This window comes from Pristiophorus japonicus, chromosome 7 (genome assembly GCF_044704955.1).
Source record: "Pristiophorus japonicus isolate sPriJap1 chromosome 7, sPriJap1.hap1, whole genome shotgun sequence".
Classification (NCBI taxonomy): domain Eukaryota; kingdom Metazoa; phylum Chordata; class Chondrichthyes; family Pristiophoridae; genus Pristiophorus; species Pristiophorus japonicus.
This window is the reverse complement of record NC_091983.1, coordinates 250,027,524-250,050,615: the sequence shown is the minus strand read 5'-3', so window position 1 is coordinate 250,050,615 and position 23,092 is coordinate 250,027,524. Positions and strand designations below refer to the sequence as shown.

Sequence of the window (23,092 nt, the reverse complement as noted above, 5' to 3'; positions counted from 1 at the left end):
AACCAGTATCAGTGTGATGCAGTAAACTGGAGTGTTAACCAGTATCAGTATCATGCAGTCAGCTGGAGTATTAACCAGTATCAGTGTGATGCAGTAAGCTGGAGGATTAACCAGTATCAGTATGATGCAGTAAGCTGGAGTATTAACCAGTATCACTATGATGCAGTAAGCTGGAGGATTAACCAGTATCAGTGTGATGCAGTAAGCTGGAGGATTAACCAGTATCACTATGATGCAGTAAGCTGGAGTATTAACCAGTATCAGTGTGATGCAGTAAACTGGAGTGTTAACCAGTATCAGTATCATGCAGTAAGCTGGAGTATTAACCAGTATCACTATGATGCAGTAAGCTGGAGTATTAACCAGTATCACTATGATGCAGTAAGCTGGAGGATTAACCAGTATCAGTATGATGCAGTAAGCTGGAGGATTAACCAGTATCAGTGTGATGCAGTAAACTGGAGTGTTAACCAGTATCACTATGATGCAGTAAGCTGGAGGATTAATCAGTATCAGTATCATGCAGTAAGCTCGAGGATTAACCATTTTCAGTGTGAAGTAGTAAGCTGGAGTATTAACCAGTATCACTATGATGCAGTAAACTGGAGGATTAACCAGTATCACTATGATGCAGTCAACTGGAGGATTAACCAGTATCAGTGTGATGCAGTAAGCTGGAGGATTAACCAGTATCATTGTGATGCAGTGAGCTGGAGTGTTAACCAGTATCAGTATGATGCAGTAAACTGGAGTATTAACCAGTATCAGTATGATGCAGTAAACTGGAGGATTAACCAGTATCAGTGTGATGCAGTAAGCTGGAGGATTAACCAGTATCATTGTGATGCAGTAAGCTGGAGGATTAACCAGTATCATTGTGATGCAGTAAGCTGGAGGATTAACCAGTATCACTATGATGCAGTAAGCTGGAGGATTAACCAGTATTAGTGTGATGCAGTAAGCTGGAGTATTTACCTTAATCAGATCCCGCACGTTGAAAGTGTAGTGTGGGTTGATTGGAGTGGGCAGCATGTGGCGACACATCTTGTAGTAAATGGAAATGGCTGCTTTCACTAACAGCTCCCTGCACCTCCGCACAACGGGCATGAAGTTATTGCTCTCCAAAAAAAGCCCGACTTTTACCTGAGGAAACAAGGATGCCAAAGGGATTACTCGAATAACACAGCCCACAAACTGGCCAAAGTCAACAATAATTGGCACCAAATGGACTATCACTCGCAAAGCCTGTCATTAGGACCCATGCTGTACCTGCCCTGTTTGTTGGGACAGTGTAGAGGGAGCTTTACTCTGTATCTAACCCCCTGTACCTGCCCTGGGAGTGTTTGATGGGACAGTGTAGAGGGAGCTTTACTCTGTATCTAACCCGTGCTGTACCTGCCCTGGGAGTGTTTGATGGGACAGTGTGGAGGGAGCTTTACTCTGTATCTAACCCCATGCTGTACCTGCCCTGGGAGTGTTTGATGGGACAGTGTTGAGGGAGCTTTACTCTGTATCTAAGTAGTGCTTTGCCTGGTTGTTGGTACTGGGCTGAACTCTTACCTGGAAAATGTACTGAAGCGCCTTGGTGGAATGCTGAGGCAGGTTGAAGATGCAGAAGTGTTTGAGCAGGCGTTGGCTGAGCTCGCTGCGTGCACCACTCGGAGGAGCACAGGCTGCGACCAGGGCCACGTCCTCCACACGCTGAGCATCGGGGCGGAGGGGGAAGAGCAGGAGACACATCGTGAGACGCAGTCAAACACATCCATCACCTTATGCTATGGATCCGAACATATGCACAGCAACAACCCTCTCGATGCTCGATGAATGGGGGTGCGGGGGGTGGGGAGGGTGTTAGCCTTTGTGTCGCCGACCCACCCTAACTGGAGTGCACCGACCGGATGGGAAGACTTGTAAACGAGGCCTGCACCCGGCCAGCCAGGGTCCCCGGACGGCCATCGCTGGGAGTTTCTTGGAAAGCTCTCTCAGCAGCCGGGTCTCGACTATTCCTTGAACAGACACACCGGCACCAGATTGGGAAGGAGCGGACCCTGAGCTCCCTTTGGTCACAATTACCCCAGCTCCGAGTGGCAGGGGGGCTGGCGGGGGACACTGACCAGCTAAAGTGGTCCCTGCTTGAAGGTGTAGGCTGGTATTGTGGGCTGGATCACAGAAGAGCAAATGCATGTGGAGAGAAATCTGACTTTGGCCCAAAGGGCTCTGGATGCAAGCCTGTGGCGCCCCCCCACCCGAGGCTCGAGGCTTGAGCCAAATACGGCTGCATGCTGCCTTTAAAAGGCACCAGTGAGTTGCAGTGGGGCAGGGGCAGTAACCAGCCGGTAGATCAGGTCGTGCACAGGGACAAGTGCAGGGTCAGCGATCCCTTTGTGTGGGTGGGGGCTTGAGGGCGGGGCAGTGGGCCAGAGTTTATTTCTGGGTCAGGGAGGAGAATGTCTGATTCTCCTGGGCCCACAACAATAATGGAGACTTTCCTGCACCATTTATTGAGTGGTCCCTTTAAGGATCGCCAGTTAGCTGCGCTCAACGCCAGCTATAACGTGGTGGGCCATGCACTCCGCTCTGTTTGTACTTACAGGCCTCGAAAAATTCTTACAGGGCTTGACAGGCTAGATGCAGGGAGGATGCTTCCCCTGGCTGGGGAGTCCAGAACCAAGGATCACAGCCTCAGAATAAGGGGTCGGCCATTTAGGACTGAGATGAGGAGAAATTTCTTCACTCAGAGGCTGGTGAATCTTTGAAATTCTCTACCCCAGAGGACTGTAGAGGCTCAGTCGTTGAGAATATTTAAGACAGAGATCGCTAAATTTTTGGATATTAAGGGAATCAAAGGATATGGGGACAGTGCAGGAAAGTGGAGTTGAGGTCGAAGATCAGCCATGATCTCATTGAACGGTGGAACAGGCTCGAGGGGCCAAATTGCCTACTCCTGCTCCTAATTCTTATGTTCTTAAGTAGTTGAATTTCACATTCAGGGTCCTACAACCAGCGTCAGACCCCGGCCTTCAGATATAAGGAACCGAACACATTGCACAGCCCTTATTCACCAACTGCTGCATGAAACAATGTGGGGCAGCTGGAACAATGCAGTTGCACACTTCTCATTTCAGGTAGGGCAGCAATGCTTCCCTTTATAGTGACAGAGGCCCGCGAATTCTGACATCTTTTTTAAAGCAGAAAGACTGGAAATCTATACAAAATAGGGGTTAGGCCTCAGCTGGAATATTGACCCTGAAATCCCGGCCTCCCTGGGTCCATACGGAGTGTGTACGGACCCGGGAAGGCATCGCAAAAGCCGGTTTCCGGCGCACAATGCGCATGTGGCGAAAACCGGCTTTTCCGATCTGTCAAGTTTCTGGTTTGACCGCTCGCACGCAACTCCGGGAGAAGGACATTCCCACGGCAGTGATTTGGCTATTTGCCCATCTCTTGCCCAGCGAATGTCCTTAAAACTCTTACACCTGGTAAAAGCTGGCGCATAGCCTGCTTTTACCAGCGTAAGAGTTTTAAAACATATCAAAAACATCTAAAAATGACATTTAAAAATACATATTTATGTTTAAAAACCCTGCCCAATCAATTAATTTTATATTAAACCATAATTAAAACTTTTTTTAAAAATAGGCAACTTTTTTTTTCAAAAACATTTCTATCAACTTTAATTTCTATAATGGCTAGAATAGACTGGCGAATGATACTTAAAGGGTTGATGGTGGATAGGCAATGGCAAACATTTAAAGATCACATGGATGAACTTCAACAATTGTACATCCCTGTCTGGAGTAAAAATAAAACGGGGAAGGGGGCTCAACCGTGGGTAACAAGGGAAATTAAGGATAGTGTTAAATCTAAGGAAGAGGCATATAAATTGGCCAGAAAAAGCAGCAAACCTGAGGACTGGGAGAATTTTGTAGGACAAAGGGTTTAATTAAGAGGGGGAAAATAGAGTACGAGAGGAAGCTTGCTGGGAACATAAAAACTGACTGCAAAAGCTTCTATAGATATGTGAAGAGAAAAAGATTAGTTAAAACAAACATAGGTCCCTTGCAGTCAGATTCAGGTGAATTTATAATGGGTAACAAAGAAATGGCGGACCAGTTAAACAAGTACTTTGGTTCTGTATTCACGAAGGAAGATACAAATAACCTTCTGGAAATACTAGGGGACTGAGGGTCTAGTGAGAAGGAGGAACCGAAGGAAATCCTTATTAGGCAGGAAATGGTGTTAGGGAAATTGATGGGATTGAAGGCCGATAAATCCCCGGGCCTGATAGTCTGCATTCCAGAGTACTTAAGGAAGTAGCACTGGAAATAGTGGATGCATTGGTGATCATTTTCCAACAGTCTATCAACTCTGGATCGGTTCCTATAGACTGAAGGGTAACTAATGTAACACCATTTTTTAAGAAAGGAAGGAGAGAGAAAACGGGTAATTATCGACCGGTTAGCCTGACATCAGTAGTGGGGAAAATGTTGGAATCAATTATTAAAGATGAAATAGTGACGGGATCGGCCCTAGTCAGCATGGATTTATGAAGGGGAAATTCTGCTTGACAAATCTTGTAGAATTTTTTGAGGATGTAACTGGTAGAGTGGACAAGGCAGGGCCAGTGGATGTGGTGTATTTGGACTTTGAAAAGGCTTTTGACAAGGTCCCATACAAGAGATGGGTGTGCAAAATTAAAGCACACGGTCTTGGGGGTAATGTACTGATGTGGATGGAGAACTGGTTGGCAGACAGGGAGCAGGGAGTTGGGATAAACGGGTCCTTTTCAGAATGGCAGGCAGTGCTTAGAGGGGTACCGCAGGGCTCAGTGCTGGGACCCCAGCTATTTACAATATACATTAATGATTTGGATGAGGGAATTGAGTGTAATATCTCCAAGTTTGCAGATGACACTAAGCTGGGTGGCGGTGTGAGCTGTGAGGAGGATGCTAAAAGGCTGCAGGGTGACTTGGACAGGTTAGGTGAGTGGGCAAATGCTTGGCAGGTGCAGTATAATGTGGATAAATGAGAGGTTATACACTTTGGTGGCAAAAACACGAAGGCAGAATATTATCTGAATGGCGGCAGATTAGGAAAAGGGGAGGTGCAACGAGACCTGGGTGTCATGGTTCATCAGTCATTGAAAGTTGGCATGCAGGTACAGCAGGCGGTGAAGAAGGCAAATGGTATGTTGGCCTTCATAGTTAGGGGATTTGAGTATAGGAGCAGGGAGGTCTTACTGCAGTTGTATAGGGCCTTAGTGAGGCCTCACATGGAATATTGTGTTAAGTTTTGGTCTCCTAATCTGAGGAAGGACGTTCTTGCTATTGAGGGAGTGCAGCGAAGGTTCACCAGACTGATTCCAGGGATGGCTGGACTGACATATGAGGAGAGTCTGGATCGACTGGGCCTTTATTCACTGGAGTTTAGAAGGATGAGGGGATCTCATAGAAACATATAAAATTCTGACGGGACTGGACAGGTTAGATGCAGGAAGCATATTCCCGATGTTGGGGAAGTCCAGAACCAGGGAACATAGTCTTAGGATAAGGGGTAAGCCATTTAGGACTGAGATGAGGAGAAACTTCTTCACTCAGAGAATTGTTAACCTGTGGAATTCCTTGCCGCAGAGAGTTGTTGATGCCAGTTCATTGGGTATATTCAAGGGGGAGTTAGATATTGCCCTTACGGCTAAAGGGATCAAGGGGTATGGAGAGAAAGCAGGAAAGAGTTACTGAGGTGAATGATCAGCCTTGATCTTATTGAATGGCGGTGCAGGCTCGAAGGGCCGAATGGCCTACTCCTGCACCTATTTTCTATGTTTCTATGTATTTATGTGACGTGTTTTTTTAATGTTTTATGTAGTGTTTGGGGGCGTTTCTCATTCATAGTAATAGCAGTTTCGATTACTATGAATGAGAAAATACTTTACCGTGATTGGATGTCCAGGCCCACGTGACTCCTGTGGACATCCCAACGTGAATGCGCTCCGTTGCGCAAGAAGAGGAGGCCTCGGGACCGGGATCTCTGGCGAGCTATCGACCAAAAGGTGAGTGTGTACCTTCTCTCCTATTTTTAGTAGAACACCCACGGGAAGAAGAAACTGGGATTTCTGCGCCAGTGTGTTTATTTCTGGGCACCGCACTTTAGGAAGGATGTGAAAGCCTTAGAGAGGGGGGCAGAACAGATTGACCAGAATGGATCCAGGGATTAGGGACTTCAGTTACGTGGTGGGACTGGAGAAGCTGGGGTTGTTCTCCTTAGAGCAGAGGAGGCGAAGGGGAGATTTGATAGAGGTGTTCAAAATCATGAGGGGTTTTGACAGATAGAGTGAATAAGATGAAACTGTTTGCAGTGGCTGGTGGGTCGGTAACCAAAGGACACATCTTTAAGGTGATTGGCTAAAGAACCAGAGGGGGAAATTAGGAGAATGTTTTTTACACAGCGATATGTTATGATCTGGAATGCACTGCCTGAAAGCATGGTAGAAGCAGATTCAATAGTAACTTTCAAAAAGGAATTGGATAAGTAGTTGATGGGGAAAATTGTGGATGGCCATGGGGGAAGAGCAGGGACGTGGGACCTACTGGAGTGCTCTTTCACAGAGCTGGCACAGACACGGTGGGCCAAATGGCCTCCTTCTGTGCTGTATTATTCTCGAAATATCCTCATTTCACCTGAAATTTTTGGTACAAATAATGAAAAAAAGCATGAAACATACCAGCCACCTGAGTCTCTTCATGTCGAAAAACCCTCCCAGGTCCAGGAACTGTCGGATCAGCTCTAGGGGTGGCTGGGCACCATACTGCTCGACTGCTGGCATGTTCAGGTCATCCACAAATACTATCAGCTTCAGAAACACACGGCAAAGCAAAGCTACAGTGAGTACACACACTGACTGGGAACACAGTGAGTACACACACTGACTGGAAACACAGTGAGTACACACACTGACTGGGAACACAGTGAGTACACACACTGACTGGGAACACAGTGAATACACACACTGACTGGAAACACAGTGAGTGCACACGCTATGGGAACACAGTGAGTACACACACTGACTGGGAACACAGTGAGTACACACACTGACTGGGAACACAGTGAATACACACACTGACTGGAAACACAGTGAGTGCACACGCTATGGGAACACAGTGAATACACACACTGACTGGGAACACAGTGAGTACACACACACCGGTAACACAGTGAGTACACACACTGACTGGGAACACAGTGAGTACACACATTGACTGGGAACACAGTGAGTACACACACTGACTGGGAACACATTGAGTACATACACTAACTGGGAACACAGTGAGTACACACATTGACTGGGAACACAGTGAGTACACACACTGACTGGGAACACAGTGAGTATACACACTGACTGGGAACACAGTGAGTACACACACACTGACTGTGAACACAGTGAGTATGCATACACTGGGAACACCGTGAAGACATACACACTGACTGGAAACAGATCACTGACACTCTCTCTCACAGATCACTGACAATTTCTCCCCTCTCTCACAGATCACTGACACTTTCTCCTCTCTCACACAGATCACTGACACTCTCTCCCCTCTCTCACAGAACACTGACACTCTCTCCTCTCTCACAGATCACTGACACTCTCTCCTCTCTCACACAGATCACTGACACTCTTTCCTCTCTCACAGAACACTGACACTCTCCTCTCTCTCACAGATCACTGACACTCTCTTCTCTCTCTCACAGATCACTGACACTCTCTCCTCTCTCATAGATCACTCACACTCTCCTCTCTCTCACAGATCACTGACACTCTCTTCTCTCTCTCACAGATCACTGACACTCTCTTCTCTCTCTCACAGATCACTGACACTCTCCTCTCTCTCTCACAGATCACTGACACTCTCCTCTCTCACAGATCACTGACACTCTCCCCTCTCTCACAGATCACTGACACTCTCTCCTCTCTCTCACAGATCACTGACACTCTCTCCTCTCTCTCACAGATCAGTGACACTGTCTCCTCTCTCACAGATCACTCACACTCTCCTCTCTCTCACAGATCACTGACACTCTCTCCTCTCTCATAGATCACTCACACTCTCCTCTCTCTCACAGATCACTGACACTCTCTCCTCTCTCTCACAGATCACTGACACTCTCCTCTCTCTCACAGATCACTGACACTCTCTCCTCTCTCTCACAGATCACTGACACTCTCTCCTCTCTCATAGATCGCTCACACTCTCCTCTCTCTCACAGATCACTGACACTCTCTTCTCTCTCTCACAGATCACTGACACTCTCTTCTCTCTCTCACAGATCACTGACACTCTCCTCTCTCACAGATCACTGACACTCTCCTCTCTCACAGATCACTGACACTCTCCCCTCTCTCACAGATCACTGACACTCTCTCCTCTCTCTCACAGATCACTGACACTCTCTCCTCTCTCTCACAGATCACTGACACTCTCTCCTCTCTCTAGCAGATCACTGACACTCTCTCCTCTCTATCACAGATCAGTGACACTCTCTCCTCTCTCACAGATCACTCACACTCTCCTCTCTCTCACAGATCAGTGACACTCTCTCCTCTCTCACAGATCACTCACACTCTCCTCTCTCTCACAGATCACTGACACTCTCTCCTCTCTCATAGATCACTCACACTCTCCTCTCTCTCACAGATCACTGACACTCTCTCCTCTCTCTCACAGATCACTGACACTCTCCTCTCTCTCACAGATCACTGACACTCTCCTCTCTCACAGATCACTGACACTCTCCCCTCTCTCACAGATCACTGACACTCTCCTCTCTCTCACAGATCACTGACACTCTCTTCTCTCTCTCACAGATCACTGACACTCTCTCCTCACTCACAGATCACTGACACTCTCTCCTCTCTCTCACAGATCACTGACACTCTCCTCTCTCACAGATCACTGACACTCTCCTCTCTCACAGATCACTGACACTCTCCCCTCTCTCACAGATCACTGACACTCTCTCCTCTCTCTCACAGATCACTGACACTCTCTCCTCTCTCTCACAGATCAGTGACACTCTCTCCTCTCTCACAGATCACTCACACTCTCCTCTCTCTCACAGATCACTGACACTCTCTCCTCTCTCATAGATCACTCACACTCTCCTCTCTCTCACAGATCACTGACACTCTCTCCTCTCTCTCACAGATCACTGACACTCTCCTCTCTCTCACAGATCACTGACACTCTCCTCTCTCACAGATCACTGACACTCTCCCCTCTCTCACAGATCACTGACACTCTCCTCTCTCTCACAGATCACTGACACTCTCTTCTCTCTCTCACAGATCACTGACACTCTCTCCTCACTCACAGATCACTGACACTCTCTCCTCTCTCTCACAGATCATTCACACTCTCCTCTCTCTCACAGATCACTGACACTCTCTCCTCTCTCTCACAGATCACTGACACTCTCCTCTCTCTCACAGATCACTGACACTCTCCTCTCTCACAGATCACTGACACTCTCCCCTCTCTCACAGATCACTGACACTCTCCTCTCTCTCACAGATCACTGACACTCTCCCCTCTCTCACAGATCACTGACACTCTTTCCTCTCTCTCACAGATCACTGACACTCTCTCCTCTCTCTCACAGATCAGTGACACTCTCTCCTCTCTCACAGATCACTCACACTCTCCTCTCTCTCATAGATCACTGACACTCTCTCCTCTCTCATAGATCACTCACACTCTCCTCTCTCTCACAGATCACTGACACTCTCTCCTCTCTCTCACAGATCACTGACACTCTCCTCTCTCTCACAGATCACTGACACTCTCTTCTCTCTCTCACAGATCACTGACACTCTCCTCTCTCACAGATCACTGACACTCTCCTCTCTCACAGATCACTGACACTGTCCCCTCTCTCACAGATCACTGACACTCTCTCCTCTCTCTCACAGATCACTGACACTCTCTCCTCTCTCTCACAGATCAGTGACACTCTCTCCTCTCTCACAGATCACTCACACTCTCCTCTCTCTCACAGATCACTGACACTCTCTCCTCTCTCATAGATCACTCACACTCTCCTCTCTCTCACAGATCACTGATACTCTCTCCTCTCTCTCACAGATCACTGACACTCTCCTCTCTCTCACAGATCACTGACACTCTCCTCTCTCTCACAGATCACTGACACTCTCCCCTCTCTCACAGATCACTGACACTCTCCTCTCTCTCACAGATCACTGACACTCTCTTCTCTCTCTCACAGATCACTGACACTCTCTCCTCATTCACAGATCACTGACACTCTCTCCTCTCTCTCACAGATCACTGATACTCTCCCCTCTCTCACAGATCACTGACACTCTCCTCTCTCTCACAGATCACTGACACTCTCTCCTCTCTCTCACAGGTCACTGACACTCTCTCCTCTCTCTCATAGATCACTCACACTCTCTCCTCTCTCACAGATCACTGACACTCTCTCCTCTCTCTCACAGATCACTGACACTCTCTCCTCTCTCACAGATCACTGACACTCTCTCCTCTCTCTCACAGATCACTGACACTCTCCGCTCTCTCACAGATCACTGACACTCTCTTCTCTCTCTCACAGATCACTGACACTCTCTCCTCTCTCACACAGATCACTGACACTCTCTCCTCTCTCACAGAACACTGACACTCTCTCCTCTCTCACAGATCACTGACACTCTCTCCTCTCTCACACAGATCACTGACACTCTCTCCTCTCTCACAGATCACTGACACTCTCTCCTCTCTCACACAGATCACTGACACTCTCTCCTCTCTCACAGATCACTGACACTCTCCCCTCTCTCACAGAACACTGACACTCTCTCCTCTCTCACAGATCACTGACACTCTCTCCTCTCTCACAGATCACTGACACTCTCTCCTCTCTCACAGATCACTGACACTCTCCCCTCTCTCACAGATCACTGACACTCTCTCCTCTCTCACAGATCACTCACACTCTCCTCTTTCTCACAGATCACTGACACTCTCTCCTCTCTCATAGATCACTCACACTCTCCTCTCTCTCACAGATCACTGACACTCTCTTCTCTCTCTCACAGATCACTGACACTCTCTTCTCTCTCTCACAGATCACTGACACTCTCCTCTCTCTCTCTCACAGATCACTGACACTCTCCTCTCTCACAGATCACTGACACTCTCCCCTCTCTCACAGATCACTGACACTCTCTCCTCTCTCTCACAGATCACTGACACTCTCTCCTCTCTCTCACAGATCACTGACACTCTCCTCTCTCTCACAGATCACTGACACTCTATTCTCTCTCTCACAGATCACTGACACTCTCTCCTCTCTCATAGATCACTCACACTCTCCTCTCTCTCACAGATCACTGACACTCTCTTCTCTCTCTCACAGATCACTGACACTCTCTTCTCTCTCTCACAGATCACTGACACTCTCCTCTCTCACAGATCACTGACACTCTCCTCTCTCTCACAGATCACTGACACTCTCTCCTCTCTCATAGATCACTCACACTCTCCTCTCTCTCACAGATCACTGACACTCTCTCCTCTCTCTCACAGATCATTGACACTCTCCTCTCTCTCACAGATCACTGACACTCTCCTCTCTCACAGATCACTGACACTCTCCCCTCTCTCACAGATCACTGACACTCTCCTCTCTCTCACAGATCACTGACACTCTCTTCTCTCTCTCACAGATCACTGACACTCTCTCCTCACTCACAGATCACTGACACTCTCTCCTCTCACAGATCACTGACACTCTCCCCTCTCTCACAGATCACTGACACTCTCTCCTCTCTCTCACAGATCACTGACACTCTCTCCTCTCTCATAGATCACTCACACTCTCCTCTCTCTCACAGATCACTGACACTCTCTTCTCTCTCTCACAGATCACTGACACTCTCTTCTCTCTCTCACAGATCATTGACACTCTCCTCTCTCACAGATCACTGACACTCTCCTCTCTCATAGATCACTGACACTCTCCCCTCTCTCACTGATCACTGACACTCTCTCCTCTCTCTCACAGATCACTGACACTCTCTCCTCTCTCTCACAGATCAGTGACACTCTCTCCTCTCTCACAGATCACTCACACTCTCCTCTCTCTCACAGATCACTGACACTCTCTCCTCTCTCATAGATCACTCACACTCTCCTCTCTCTCACAGATCACTGACACTCTCCTCTCTCTCACAGATCACTGACACTCTCCTCTCTCACAGATCACTGACACTCTCCCCTCGCTCACAGATCACTGACACTCTCCTCTCTCTCACAGATCACTGACACTCTCTTCTCTCTCTCACAGATCACTGACACTCTCTCCTCACTCACAGATCACTGACACTCTCTCCTCTCTCTCACAGATCACTGACACTCTCCTCTCTCACAGATCACTGACACTCTCCCCTCTCTCACAGATCACTGACACTCTCTCCTCTCTCTCACAGATCACTGACACTCTCTCCTCTCTCTCACAGATCAGTGACACTCTCTCCTCTCTCTCACAGATCACTCACACTCTCCTCTCTCTCACAGATCACTGACACTCTCTCCTCTCTCATAGATCACTCACACTCTCCTCTCTCTCACAGATCACTGACACTCTCTCCTCTCTCTCACAGATCACTGACACTCTCCTCTCTCTCACAGATCACTGACACTCTCTTCTCTCTCTCACAGATCACTGACACTCTCTCCTCTCTCATAGATCACTCACACACTCCTCTCTCTCACAGATCACTGACACTCTCTTCTCTCTCTCACAGATCACTGACACTCTCTTCTCTCTCTCACAGATCACTGACACTCTCCTCTCTCACAGATCACTGACACTCTCCTCTCTCACAGATCACTGACACTGTCCCCTCTCTCACAGATTACTGACACTCTCTCCTCTCTCTCACAGATCACTGACACTCTCTCCTCTCTCTCACAGATCAGTGACACTCTCTCCTCTCTCACAGATCACTGACACTCTCCTCTCTCTCACAGATCACTGACACTCTCCTCTCTCACAGATCACTGACACTCTCCTCTCTCTCACAGATCACTGACACTCTCTTCTCTCTCTCACAGATCACTGACACTCTCTCCTCACTCACAGATCACTGACACTCTCTCCTCTCTCTCACAGATCACTGATACTCTCCCCTCTCTCACAGATCACTGACACACTCCTCTCTCTCACAGATCACTGACACTCTCTCCTCTCTCTCACAGATCAGTGACACTCTCTCCTCTCTCTCACAGATCACTGACACTCTCTCCTCTCTCTCACAGATCACTGACACTCTCTCCTCTCTCTCACAGATCACTGACACTCTCCGCTCTCTCACAGATCACTGACACTCTCCTCTCTCTCACAGATCACTGACACTCTCTCTCTCTCACAGATCACTGACACTCTCACCTCTTTTTCGCAGATCACTGACACTCTCTCCCCTCTCTCACAGATCACTGACACTCTCTCCTCTATCTCACAGATCACTGAAACTCTCTCCTCTCTCACAGATCACTGACACTCTCCTCTCTCTCACAGATCACTGACACTCTCTCTCACAGATCACTGACACTCTCTCCTCTCTCACAGATCACTGACACTCTCCTCTCTCTCACAGATCACAGACACTCTCTCCTCTCTCATAGATCACTCACACTCTCCTCTCTCTCACAGATCACTGACACTCTCTCCTCTCTCTCACAGATCACTGACACTCTCCTCTCTCTCACAGATCACTGACACTCTCTTCTCTCTCTCACAGATCACTGACACTCTCCTCTCTCTCACAGATCACTGACACTCTCTTCTCTCTCACAGATCACTGACACTCTCTCCCCTCTCTCACAGATCACTGACACTCTCTCCTCTCTCTCTCACAGATCACTGACACTCTCCTCCCACTCCCACAGATCACTGACACTCTCTCCTCTCTCTCACAGATCACTGACACTCTCTCTCACAGATCACTGACACTCTCTCCTGTCTCACAGATCACTGACACTCTCTCCTCTCTCACAGATCACTGACACTCTCTCCTCTCTCTCACAGATCAATGACACTCTCTCTCACAGATCACTGACACTCTCCTCTCTCTCACAGATCACTGACACTCTCTCTCACAGATCACTGACACTCTCTCCTCTCTCACAGATCACTGACACTCTCCTCTCTCTCACAGATCACTGACACTCTCCGCTCTCTCACAGATCACTGACACTCTCCTCTCTCTCACAGATCACTGACACTCTCCTCTCTCTCACAGATCACTGACACTCTCTCTCACAGATCACTGACACTCTCTCCTCTCTCACAGATCACTGACACTCTCTCCTCTCTCTCACAGATCAGTGACACTCTCCTCTCTCTCACAGATCACTGACACTCTCTTCTCTCTCTCACAGATCACTGACACTCTCTCCTCTCTCATAGATCACTCACACACTCCTCTCTCTCACAGATCACTGACACTCTCTTCTCTCTCTCACAGATCACTGACACTCTCTTCTCTCTCTCACAGATCACTGACACTCTCCTCTCTCACAGATCACTGACACTCTCCTCTCTCACAGATCACTGACACTGTCCCCTCTCTCACAGATTACTGACACTCTCTCCTCTCTCTCACAGATCACTGACACTCTCCTCTCTCTCACAGATCACTGACACTCTCTCCTCTCTCATAGATCACTCACACTCTCCTCTCTCTCACAGATCACTGACACTCTCTCCTCTCTCTCACAGATCACTGACACTCTCCTCTCTCTCACAGATCACTGACACTCTCTTCTCTCTCTCACAGATCACTGACACTCTCTCCTCTCTCATAGATCACTCACACACTCCTCTCTCTCACAGATCACTGACACTCTCTTCTCTCTCTCACAGATCACTGACACTCTCTTCTCTCTCTCACAGATCACTGACACTCTCCTCTCTCACAGATCACTGACACTCTCCTCTCTCACAGATCACTGACACTGTCCCCTCTCTCACAGATTACTGACACTCTCTCGTCTCTCTCACAGATCACTGACACTCTCTCCTCTCTCTCACAGATCAGTGACACTCTCTCCTCTCTCACAGATCACTGACACTCTCCTCTCTCTCACAGATCACTGACACTCTCCTCTCTCACAGATCACTGACACTCTCCTCTCTCTCACAGATCACTGACACTCTCTTCTCTCTCTCACAGATCACTGACACTCTCTCCTCACTCACAGATCACTGACACTCTCTCCTCTCTCTCACAGATCACTGATACTCTCCCCTCTCTCACAGATCACTGACACACTCCTCTCTCTCACAGATCACTGACACTCTCTCCTCTCTCTCACAGATCAGTGACACTCTCTCCTCTCTCTCACAGATCACTGACACTCTCTCCTCTCTCTCACAGATCACTGACACTCTCTCCTCTCTCTCACAGATCACTGACACTCTCCGCTCTCTCACAGATCACTGACACTCTCCTCTCTCTCACAGATCACTGACACTCTCTCTCTCTCACAGATCACTGACACTCTCACCTCTTTTTCGCAGATCACTGACACTCTCTCCCCTCTCTCACAGATCACTGACACTCTCTCCTCTATCTCACAGATCACTGAAACTCTCTCCTCTCTCACAGATCACTGACACTCTCCTCTCTCTCACAGATCACTGACACTCTCTCTCACAGATCACTGACACTCTCTCCTCTCTCACAGATCACTGACACTCTCCTCTCTCTCACAGATCACAGACACTCTCTCCTCTCTCATAGATCACTCACACTCTCCTCTCTCTCACAGATCACTGACACTCTCTCCTCTCTCTCACAGATCACTGACACTCTCCTCTCTCTCACAGATCACTGACACTCTCTTCTCTCTCTCACAGATCACTGACACTCTCCTCTCTCTCACAGATCACTGACACTCTCTTCTCTCTCACAGATCACTGACACTCTCTCCCCTCTCTCACAGATCACTGACACTCTCTCCTCTCTCTCTCACAGATCACTGACACTCTCCTCCCACTCCCACAGATCACTGACACTCTCTCCTCTCTCTCACAGATCACTGACACTCTCTCTCACAGATCACTGACACTCTCTCCTGTCTCACAGATCACTGACACTCTCTCCTCTCTCACAGATCACTGACACTCTCTCCTCTCTCTCACAGATCAATGACACTCTCTCTCACAGATCACTGACACTCTCCTCTCTCTCACAGATCACTGACACTCTCTCTCACAGATCACTGACACTCTCTCCTCTCTCACAGATCACTGACACTCTCCGCTCTCTCACAGATCACTGACACTCTCCGCTCTCTCACAGATCACTGACACTCTCCTCTCTCTCACAGATCACTGACACTCTCCTCTCTCTCACAGATCACTGACACTCTCTTCTCTCTCACAGATCACTGACACTCTCTCCCCTCTCTCACAGATCACTGACACTCTCTCCTCTATCTCACAGATCACTGAAACTCTCTCCTCTCTCACAGATCACTGACACTCTCCTCTCTCTCACAGATCACTGACACTCTCTCTCACAGATCACTGACACTCTCTCCTCTCTCACAGATCACTGACACTCTCTCTCACAGATCACTGACACTCTCTCCTCTCTCACAGATCACTGACACTCTCCTCTCTCTCACAGATCACTGACACTCTCCGCTCTCTCACAGATCACTGACACTCTCCGCTCTCTCACAGATCACTGACACTCTCCTCTCTCACAGATCACTGACACTCTCTCTCTCTCACAGATCACTGACACTCTCACCTCTTTTTCGCAGATCACTGACACTCTCTCCCCTCTCTCACAGATCACTGACACTCTCTCCTCTATCTCACAGATCACTGAAACTCTCTCCTCTCTCACAGATCACTGACACTCTCCTCTCTCTCACAGATCACTGACACTCTCTCTCACAGATCACTGACACTCTCTCCTCTCTCACAGATCACTGACACTCTCCTCTCTCTCACAGATCACTGACACTCTCTCCTCTCTCATAGATCACTCACACTCTCCTCTCTCTCACAGATCACTGACACTCTCTCCTCTCTCTCACAGATCACTGACACTCTCCTCTCTCTCACAGATCACTGACACTCTCTTCTCTCTCTCACAGATCACTGACACTCTCCTCTCTCTCACAGATCACTGACACTCTCTTCTCTCTCACAGATCACTGACACTCTCTCCCCTCTCTCACAGATCACTGACACTCTCCTCTCTCTCTCACAGATCACTGACACTCTCTCCTCTCTTTCACAGATCACTGACACTCTCTCCTCTCTCTCTCACAGATCACTGACACTCTCCTCCCACTCTCACAGATCACTGACACTCTCTCCTCTCTCTCACAGATCACTGACACTCTCTCTCTCACAGATCACTGACACTCTCTCCTGTCTCACAGATCACTGACACTCTCTCCTCTCTCACAGATCACTGACACTCTCTCCTCTCTCTCACAGATCAATGACACTCTCTCTCACAGATCACTGACACTCTCTCCTCTCTCACAGATCACTGACACTCTCCTCTCTCTTACAGATCACTGACACTCTCTCTCCTCTCTCACAGATCACTGACACTCTCTCCCCTCTCTCACAGATCACTGACACTCTCCTCCCACTCTCACAGATCACTGACACTCTCTCCTCTCTCTCACAGATCACTGACACCCTCCTCTCTCTCACAGATCACTGACACTCTCTCCTCTCTCATAGATCACTCACACTCTCCCCTCTCTCACTGATCACTGACACTCTCTCCTCTCTCTCACAGATCACTGACACTCTCTCCTCTCTCTCACAGATCAGTGACACTCCCTCCTCTCTCACAGATCACTCACACTCTCCTCTCTCTCACAGATCACTGACACTCTCTCCTCTCTCATAGATCACTCACACTCTCCTCTCTCTCACAGATCACTGACACTCTCTCCTCTCTCTCACAGATCACTGACACTCTCCTCTCTCTCACAGATCACTGACACTCTCTTCTCTCTCTCACAGATCACTGACACTCTCTCCTCTCTCATAGATCACTCACACACTCCTCTCTCTCACAGATCACTGACACTCTCCTCTCTCTCACAGATCACTGACACTCTCCTCTCTCACAGATCACTGACACTCTCCTCTCTCACAGATCACTGACACTGTCCCCTCTCTCACAGATTACTGACACTCTCTCCTCTCTCTCACAGATCACTGACACTCTCTCCTCTCTCTCACAGATCAGTGACACTCTCTCCTCTCTCACAGATCACTGACACTCTCCTCTCTCTCACAGATCACTGACACTCTCCTCTCTCTCTCACAGATCACTGACACTCTCTCCTCACTCACAGATCACTGACACTCTCTCCTCTCTCTCACAGATCAGTGACACTCTCTCCTCTCTCTCACAGATCACTGACACTCTCTCCTCTCTCTCACAGATCACTGACACTTTCTCCTCTCTCTCACAGATCACTGACACTCTCTTCTCTCTCTCACAGATCACTGACACTCTCCTCTCTCACAGATCACTGACACTCTCCTCTCTCTCACAGATCACTGACACTCTCTCCTCTCTCATAGATCACTCACACTCTCCTCTCTCTCACAGATCACTGACACTCTCTCCTCTCTCTCACAGATCATTGACACTCTCCTCTCTCTCACAGATCACTGACACTCTCCTCTCTCACAGATCACTGACACTCTCCCCTCTCTCACAGATCACTGACACTCTCCTCTCTCTCACAGATCACTGACACTCTCTTCTCTCTCTCACAGATCACTGACACTCTCTCCTCACTCACAGATCACTGACACTCTCTCCTCTCACAGATCACTGACACTCTCCCCTCTCTCACAGATCACTGACACTCTCTCCTCTCTCTCACAGATCACTGACACTCTCTCCTCTCTCATAGATCACTCACACTCTCCTCTCTCTCACAGATCACTGACACTCTCTTCTCTCTCTCACAGATCACTGACACTCTCTTCTCTCTCTCACAGATCATTGACACTCTCCTCTCTCACAGATCACTGACACTCTCCTCTCTCACAGATCACTGACACTCTCCCCTCTCTCACTGATCACTGACACTCTCTCCTCTCTCTCACAGATCACTGACACTCTCTCCTCTCTCTCACAGATCAGTGACACTCTCTCCTCTCTCACAGATCACTCACACTCTCCTCTCTCTCACAGATCACTGACACTCTCTCCTCTCTCATAGATCACTCACACTCTCCTCTCTCTCACAGATCACTGACACTCTCCTCTCTCTCACAGATCACTGACACTCTCCTCTCTCACAGATCACTGACACTCTCCCCTCGCTCACAGATCACTGACACTCTCCTCTCTCTCACAGATCACTGACACTCTCTTCTCTCTCTCACAGATCACTGACACTCTCTCCCCTCTCTCACAGATCACTGACACTCTCTCCTCTCTCTCTCACAGATCACTGACACTCTCCTCCCACTCTCACAGATCACTGACACTCTCTCCTCTCTCTCACAGATCACTGACACTCTCTCTCTCACAGATCACTGACACTCTCTCCTGTCTCACAGATCACTGACACTCTCTCCTCTCTCACAGATCACTGACACTCTCTCCTCTCTCTCACAGATCAATGACACTCTCTCTCACAGATCACTGACACTCTCCTCTCTCTCACAGATCACTGACACTCTCTCTCACAGATCACTGACACTCTCTCCTCTCTCACAGATCACTGACACTCTCCTCTCTCTCACAGATCACTGACACTCTCCGCTCTCTCACAGATCACTGACACTCTCCTCTCTCTCACAGATCACTGACACTCTCTCTCTCTCACAGATCACTGACACTCTCACCTCTTTTTCGCAGATCACTGACACTCTCTCCCCTCTCTCACAGATCACTGACACTCTCTCCTCTATCTCACAGATCACTGAAACTCTCTCCTCTCTCACAGATCACTGACACTCTCCTCTCTCTCACAGATCACTGACACTCTCTCTCACAGATCACTGACACTCTCTCCTCTCTCACAGATCACTGACACTCTCCTCTCTCTCACAGATCACTGACACTCTCTCCTCTCTCATAGATCACTCACACTCTCCTCTCTCTCACAGATCACTGACACTCTCTCCTCTCTCTCACAGATCACTGACACTCTCCTCTCTCTCACAGATCACTGACACTCTCTTCTCTCTCTCACAGATCACTGACACTCTCCTCTCTCTCACAGATCACTGACACTCTCTTCTCTCTCACAGATCACTGACACTCTCTCCCCTCTCTCACAGATCACTGACACTCTCTCCTCTCTCTCACAGATCACTGACACTCTCCTCCCACTCTCACAGATCACTGACACTCTCTCCTCTCTCTCACAGATCACTGACACTCTCTCTCTCACAGATCACTGACACTCTCTCCTGTCTCACAGATCACTGACACTCTCTCCTCTCTCACAGATCACTGACACTCTCTCCTCTCTCTCACAGATCAATGACACTCTCTCTCACAGATCACTGACACTCTCTCCTCTCTCACAGATCACTGACACTCTCCTCTCTCTTACAGATCACTGACACTCTCTCTCCTCTCTCACAGATCACTGACACTCTCTCCCCTCTCTCACAGATCACTGACACTCTCCTCCCACTCTCACAGATCACTGACACTCTCTCCTCTCTCTCACAGATCACTGACACTCTCCTCTCTCTCACAGATCACTGACACTCTATTCTCTCTCTCACAGATCACTGACACTCTCTCCTCTCTCATAGATCACTCACACTCTCCTCTCTCTCACAGATCACTGACACTCTCTTCTCTCTCTCACAGATCACTGACACTCTCTTCTCTCTTTCACAGATCACTGACACTCTCTCCTCTCTCACAGATCACTGACACTCTCCTCTCTCTCACAGATCACTGACACTCTCCTCTCTCTCACAGATCACTCACACTCTCCTCTCTCTCACAGATCACTGACACTCTCTCCTCTCTCTCACAGATCATTGACACTCTCCTCTCTCTCACAGATCACTGACACTCTCCTCTCTCACAGATCACTGACACTCTCCCCTCTCTCACAGATCACTGACACTCTCCTCTCTCTCACAGATCACTGACACTCTCTCCTCACTCACAGATCACTGACACTCTCTCCTCTCACAGATCACTGACACTCTCCTCCCTCTCTCACTGGCACTGGCGTTAGTATGTGCCAGTGTTTGAGCACTGTCTCAGTGAGGAACAGTGAAACATCGCGAACCTTTGTGTACTTCGGTGGGCTGCGCCGGTTCCCGCTTCTCTTCACCAGTTTGTGCAGGATCTGTGCTTGAGTTTGGGCTGAGGTGGTCTGAGTGCTGAACAACACCGTGGTTGTCTGAAGTTCCTTGCTGTCTTGGCTGGACTTGGTTCCAGCCTGTGCACTGTCCTTCGTGGGAAACTCCATTCGCGGACCACTGCAAACTGGACCAGTAAAGGAAGGAAGCAAATCTGTTCATCTGTTATTCTGTCAATGCCACAAATGCCGCCTCCCGCCTCTGAGTGAGCACGTCTTATCTTCAAGTCCCACTCAAGAGATTTGAGCCCATAATCTGGGCGACACTGCAGTGCAGTACTGAGGGAGTTCCCATTGTGTAATTTGGAGGGGAACATGGAGATGGTGGTGTTCCCATGCACCTGCTGCCCTTGTCCTTCTAGATGGTAGAGGTCGCGGGTTTGGGAGATGCTGCCGAAGAAGCCTTGGCGAGTTGCTGCAGTGCAACTTGTAGATGGTACACACTGTAGCCAGGGGGCGCCGGTGGTGGAGGGAGTGAATGTTTAAAGTGGGTGCTAATCTAGCGGGCTGCTTTCTCCTGGATGGTGTCGAGCTTCTCGAGTGTTGTTGGAGCTGCACTCATCCAAGCAAGTAGAGAGTATTCCATCACACTCCTAACTTATGCCTTATAGATGGTGGAAAGGCTTTGGGGAGTCAGGAGGTGAGACACTCACCACAGAATACCCAGCATTGAGCCGTCCTTGTAGCCACAGTATTTATGTGGCTGGTCCAGTTACGTCTCTGGTCAATGGTGACACCCAGGATGTTGACAGCGGGAGATTCGGTGTTCAACATGGAGGAGGGGCAGTGGTTTGACTCTCACTTGCTGGAGATAGTCATTGCCTGGCACTTGTGTGGCGCATCTGTAACTTGCCATTTATCAGCCCAAGCCTGAAGGTCATCATCATTTTGCTGCATGCGGGCATGGAATGCTCCATTATTGGAGTTGCAAATAGCACAGAACATTGTGCAGGTGAGAGACTGAGTAATGTTAACTGGTCAGTGAGAGTGTGTGATGGGGAGAGACTGAGTAATGTTAACTGGTCAGTGAGGGTGTGTGATGGGGAGAGACTGAGTAATGTTAACTGGTCAGTGAGCGTGGGTGAGGGGAGAGACTGAGTAATGTTAACTGCATGCAGTACTCCAGGTGCGGCCTCACCAATACCCTATACAGTTGCAGCAGGACCTCTCTGCTTTTGTACTCCATCCCTCGCAATGAAGGCCAACATTCCATTCACCTTCCTGATTACCTGCTGCACCTGCAAACTAACTTTTTGGGATTCATGCACAAGGACCCCCAGGTCCCTCTGCACCTCAGCATGATGTCATTTCTCCCCATTCAAATAATATTCCCTTTTACTGTTTTTTTTCCCCAGGTGGATGACCTCACACTTTCAGATATTGTATTCCATCTGCCAAACCTTAGTCCATTCGCTTAACCTATCTAAATCTCTTTGCAGTCTCTCTGTGTCCTCTACACAACCCGCTTTTCCACTAATCTTTGTATCATCTGCAAATTTTGTTACACTACACTCTGTCCCATCTTCCCGGTCATTTATGGATATTGTAAACAGTTGTGGTCCCAGCACCAATCCCTGTGGCACACCACTAACCACCATTTCCAACCCGAAAAGGACCCATTTATCCCGACTCTCTGCTTTCTGTTAGTCAGCCAATTCTCTATCCATTCT

At 48.6% G+C, this 23,092-nt stretch overlaps 1 protein-coding gene across 1 annotated transcript in view; it reads right to left on the bottom strand.

Annotated features, from left to right (window-relative positions):
- Nucleotides 1-23,092, bottom strand: part of LOC139266720 (dynein axonemal heavy chain 6-like) — a 199,542-nt gene that overhangs the window by 62,650 nt on the left and 113,800 nt on the right. The window contains exons 5-8 of the mRNA XM_070884305.1: nucleotides 21,351-21,550; nucleotides 6,722-6,850; nucleotides 1,561-1,701; nucleotides 976-1,143 (exon numbers count right to left, since the gene is read on the bottom strand). Coding sequence (XP_070740406.1) covers nucleotides 976-1,143; nucleotides 1,561-1,701; nucleotides 6,722-6,850; nucleotides 21,351-21,550 — 638 coding nt within the window. The remainder of the gene's footprint in view (nucleotides 1-975; nucleotides 1,144-1,560; nucleotides 1,702-6,721; nucleotides 6,851-21,350; nucleotides 21,551-23,092) is intronic.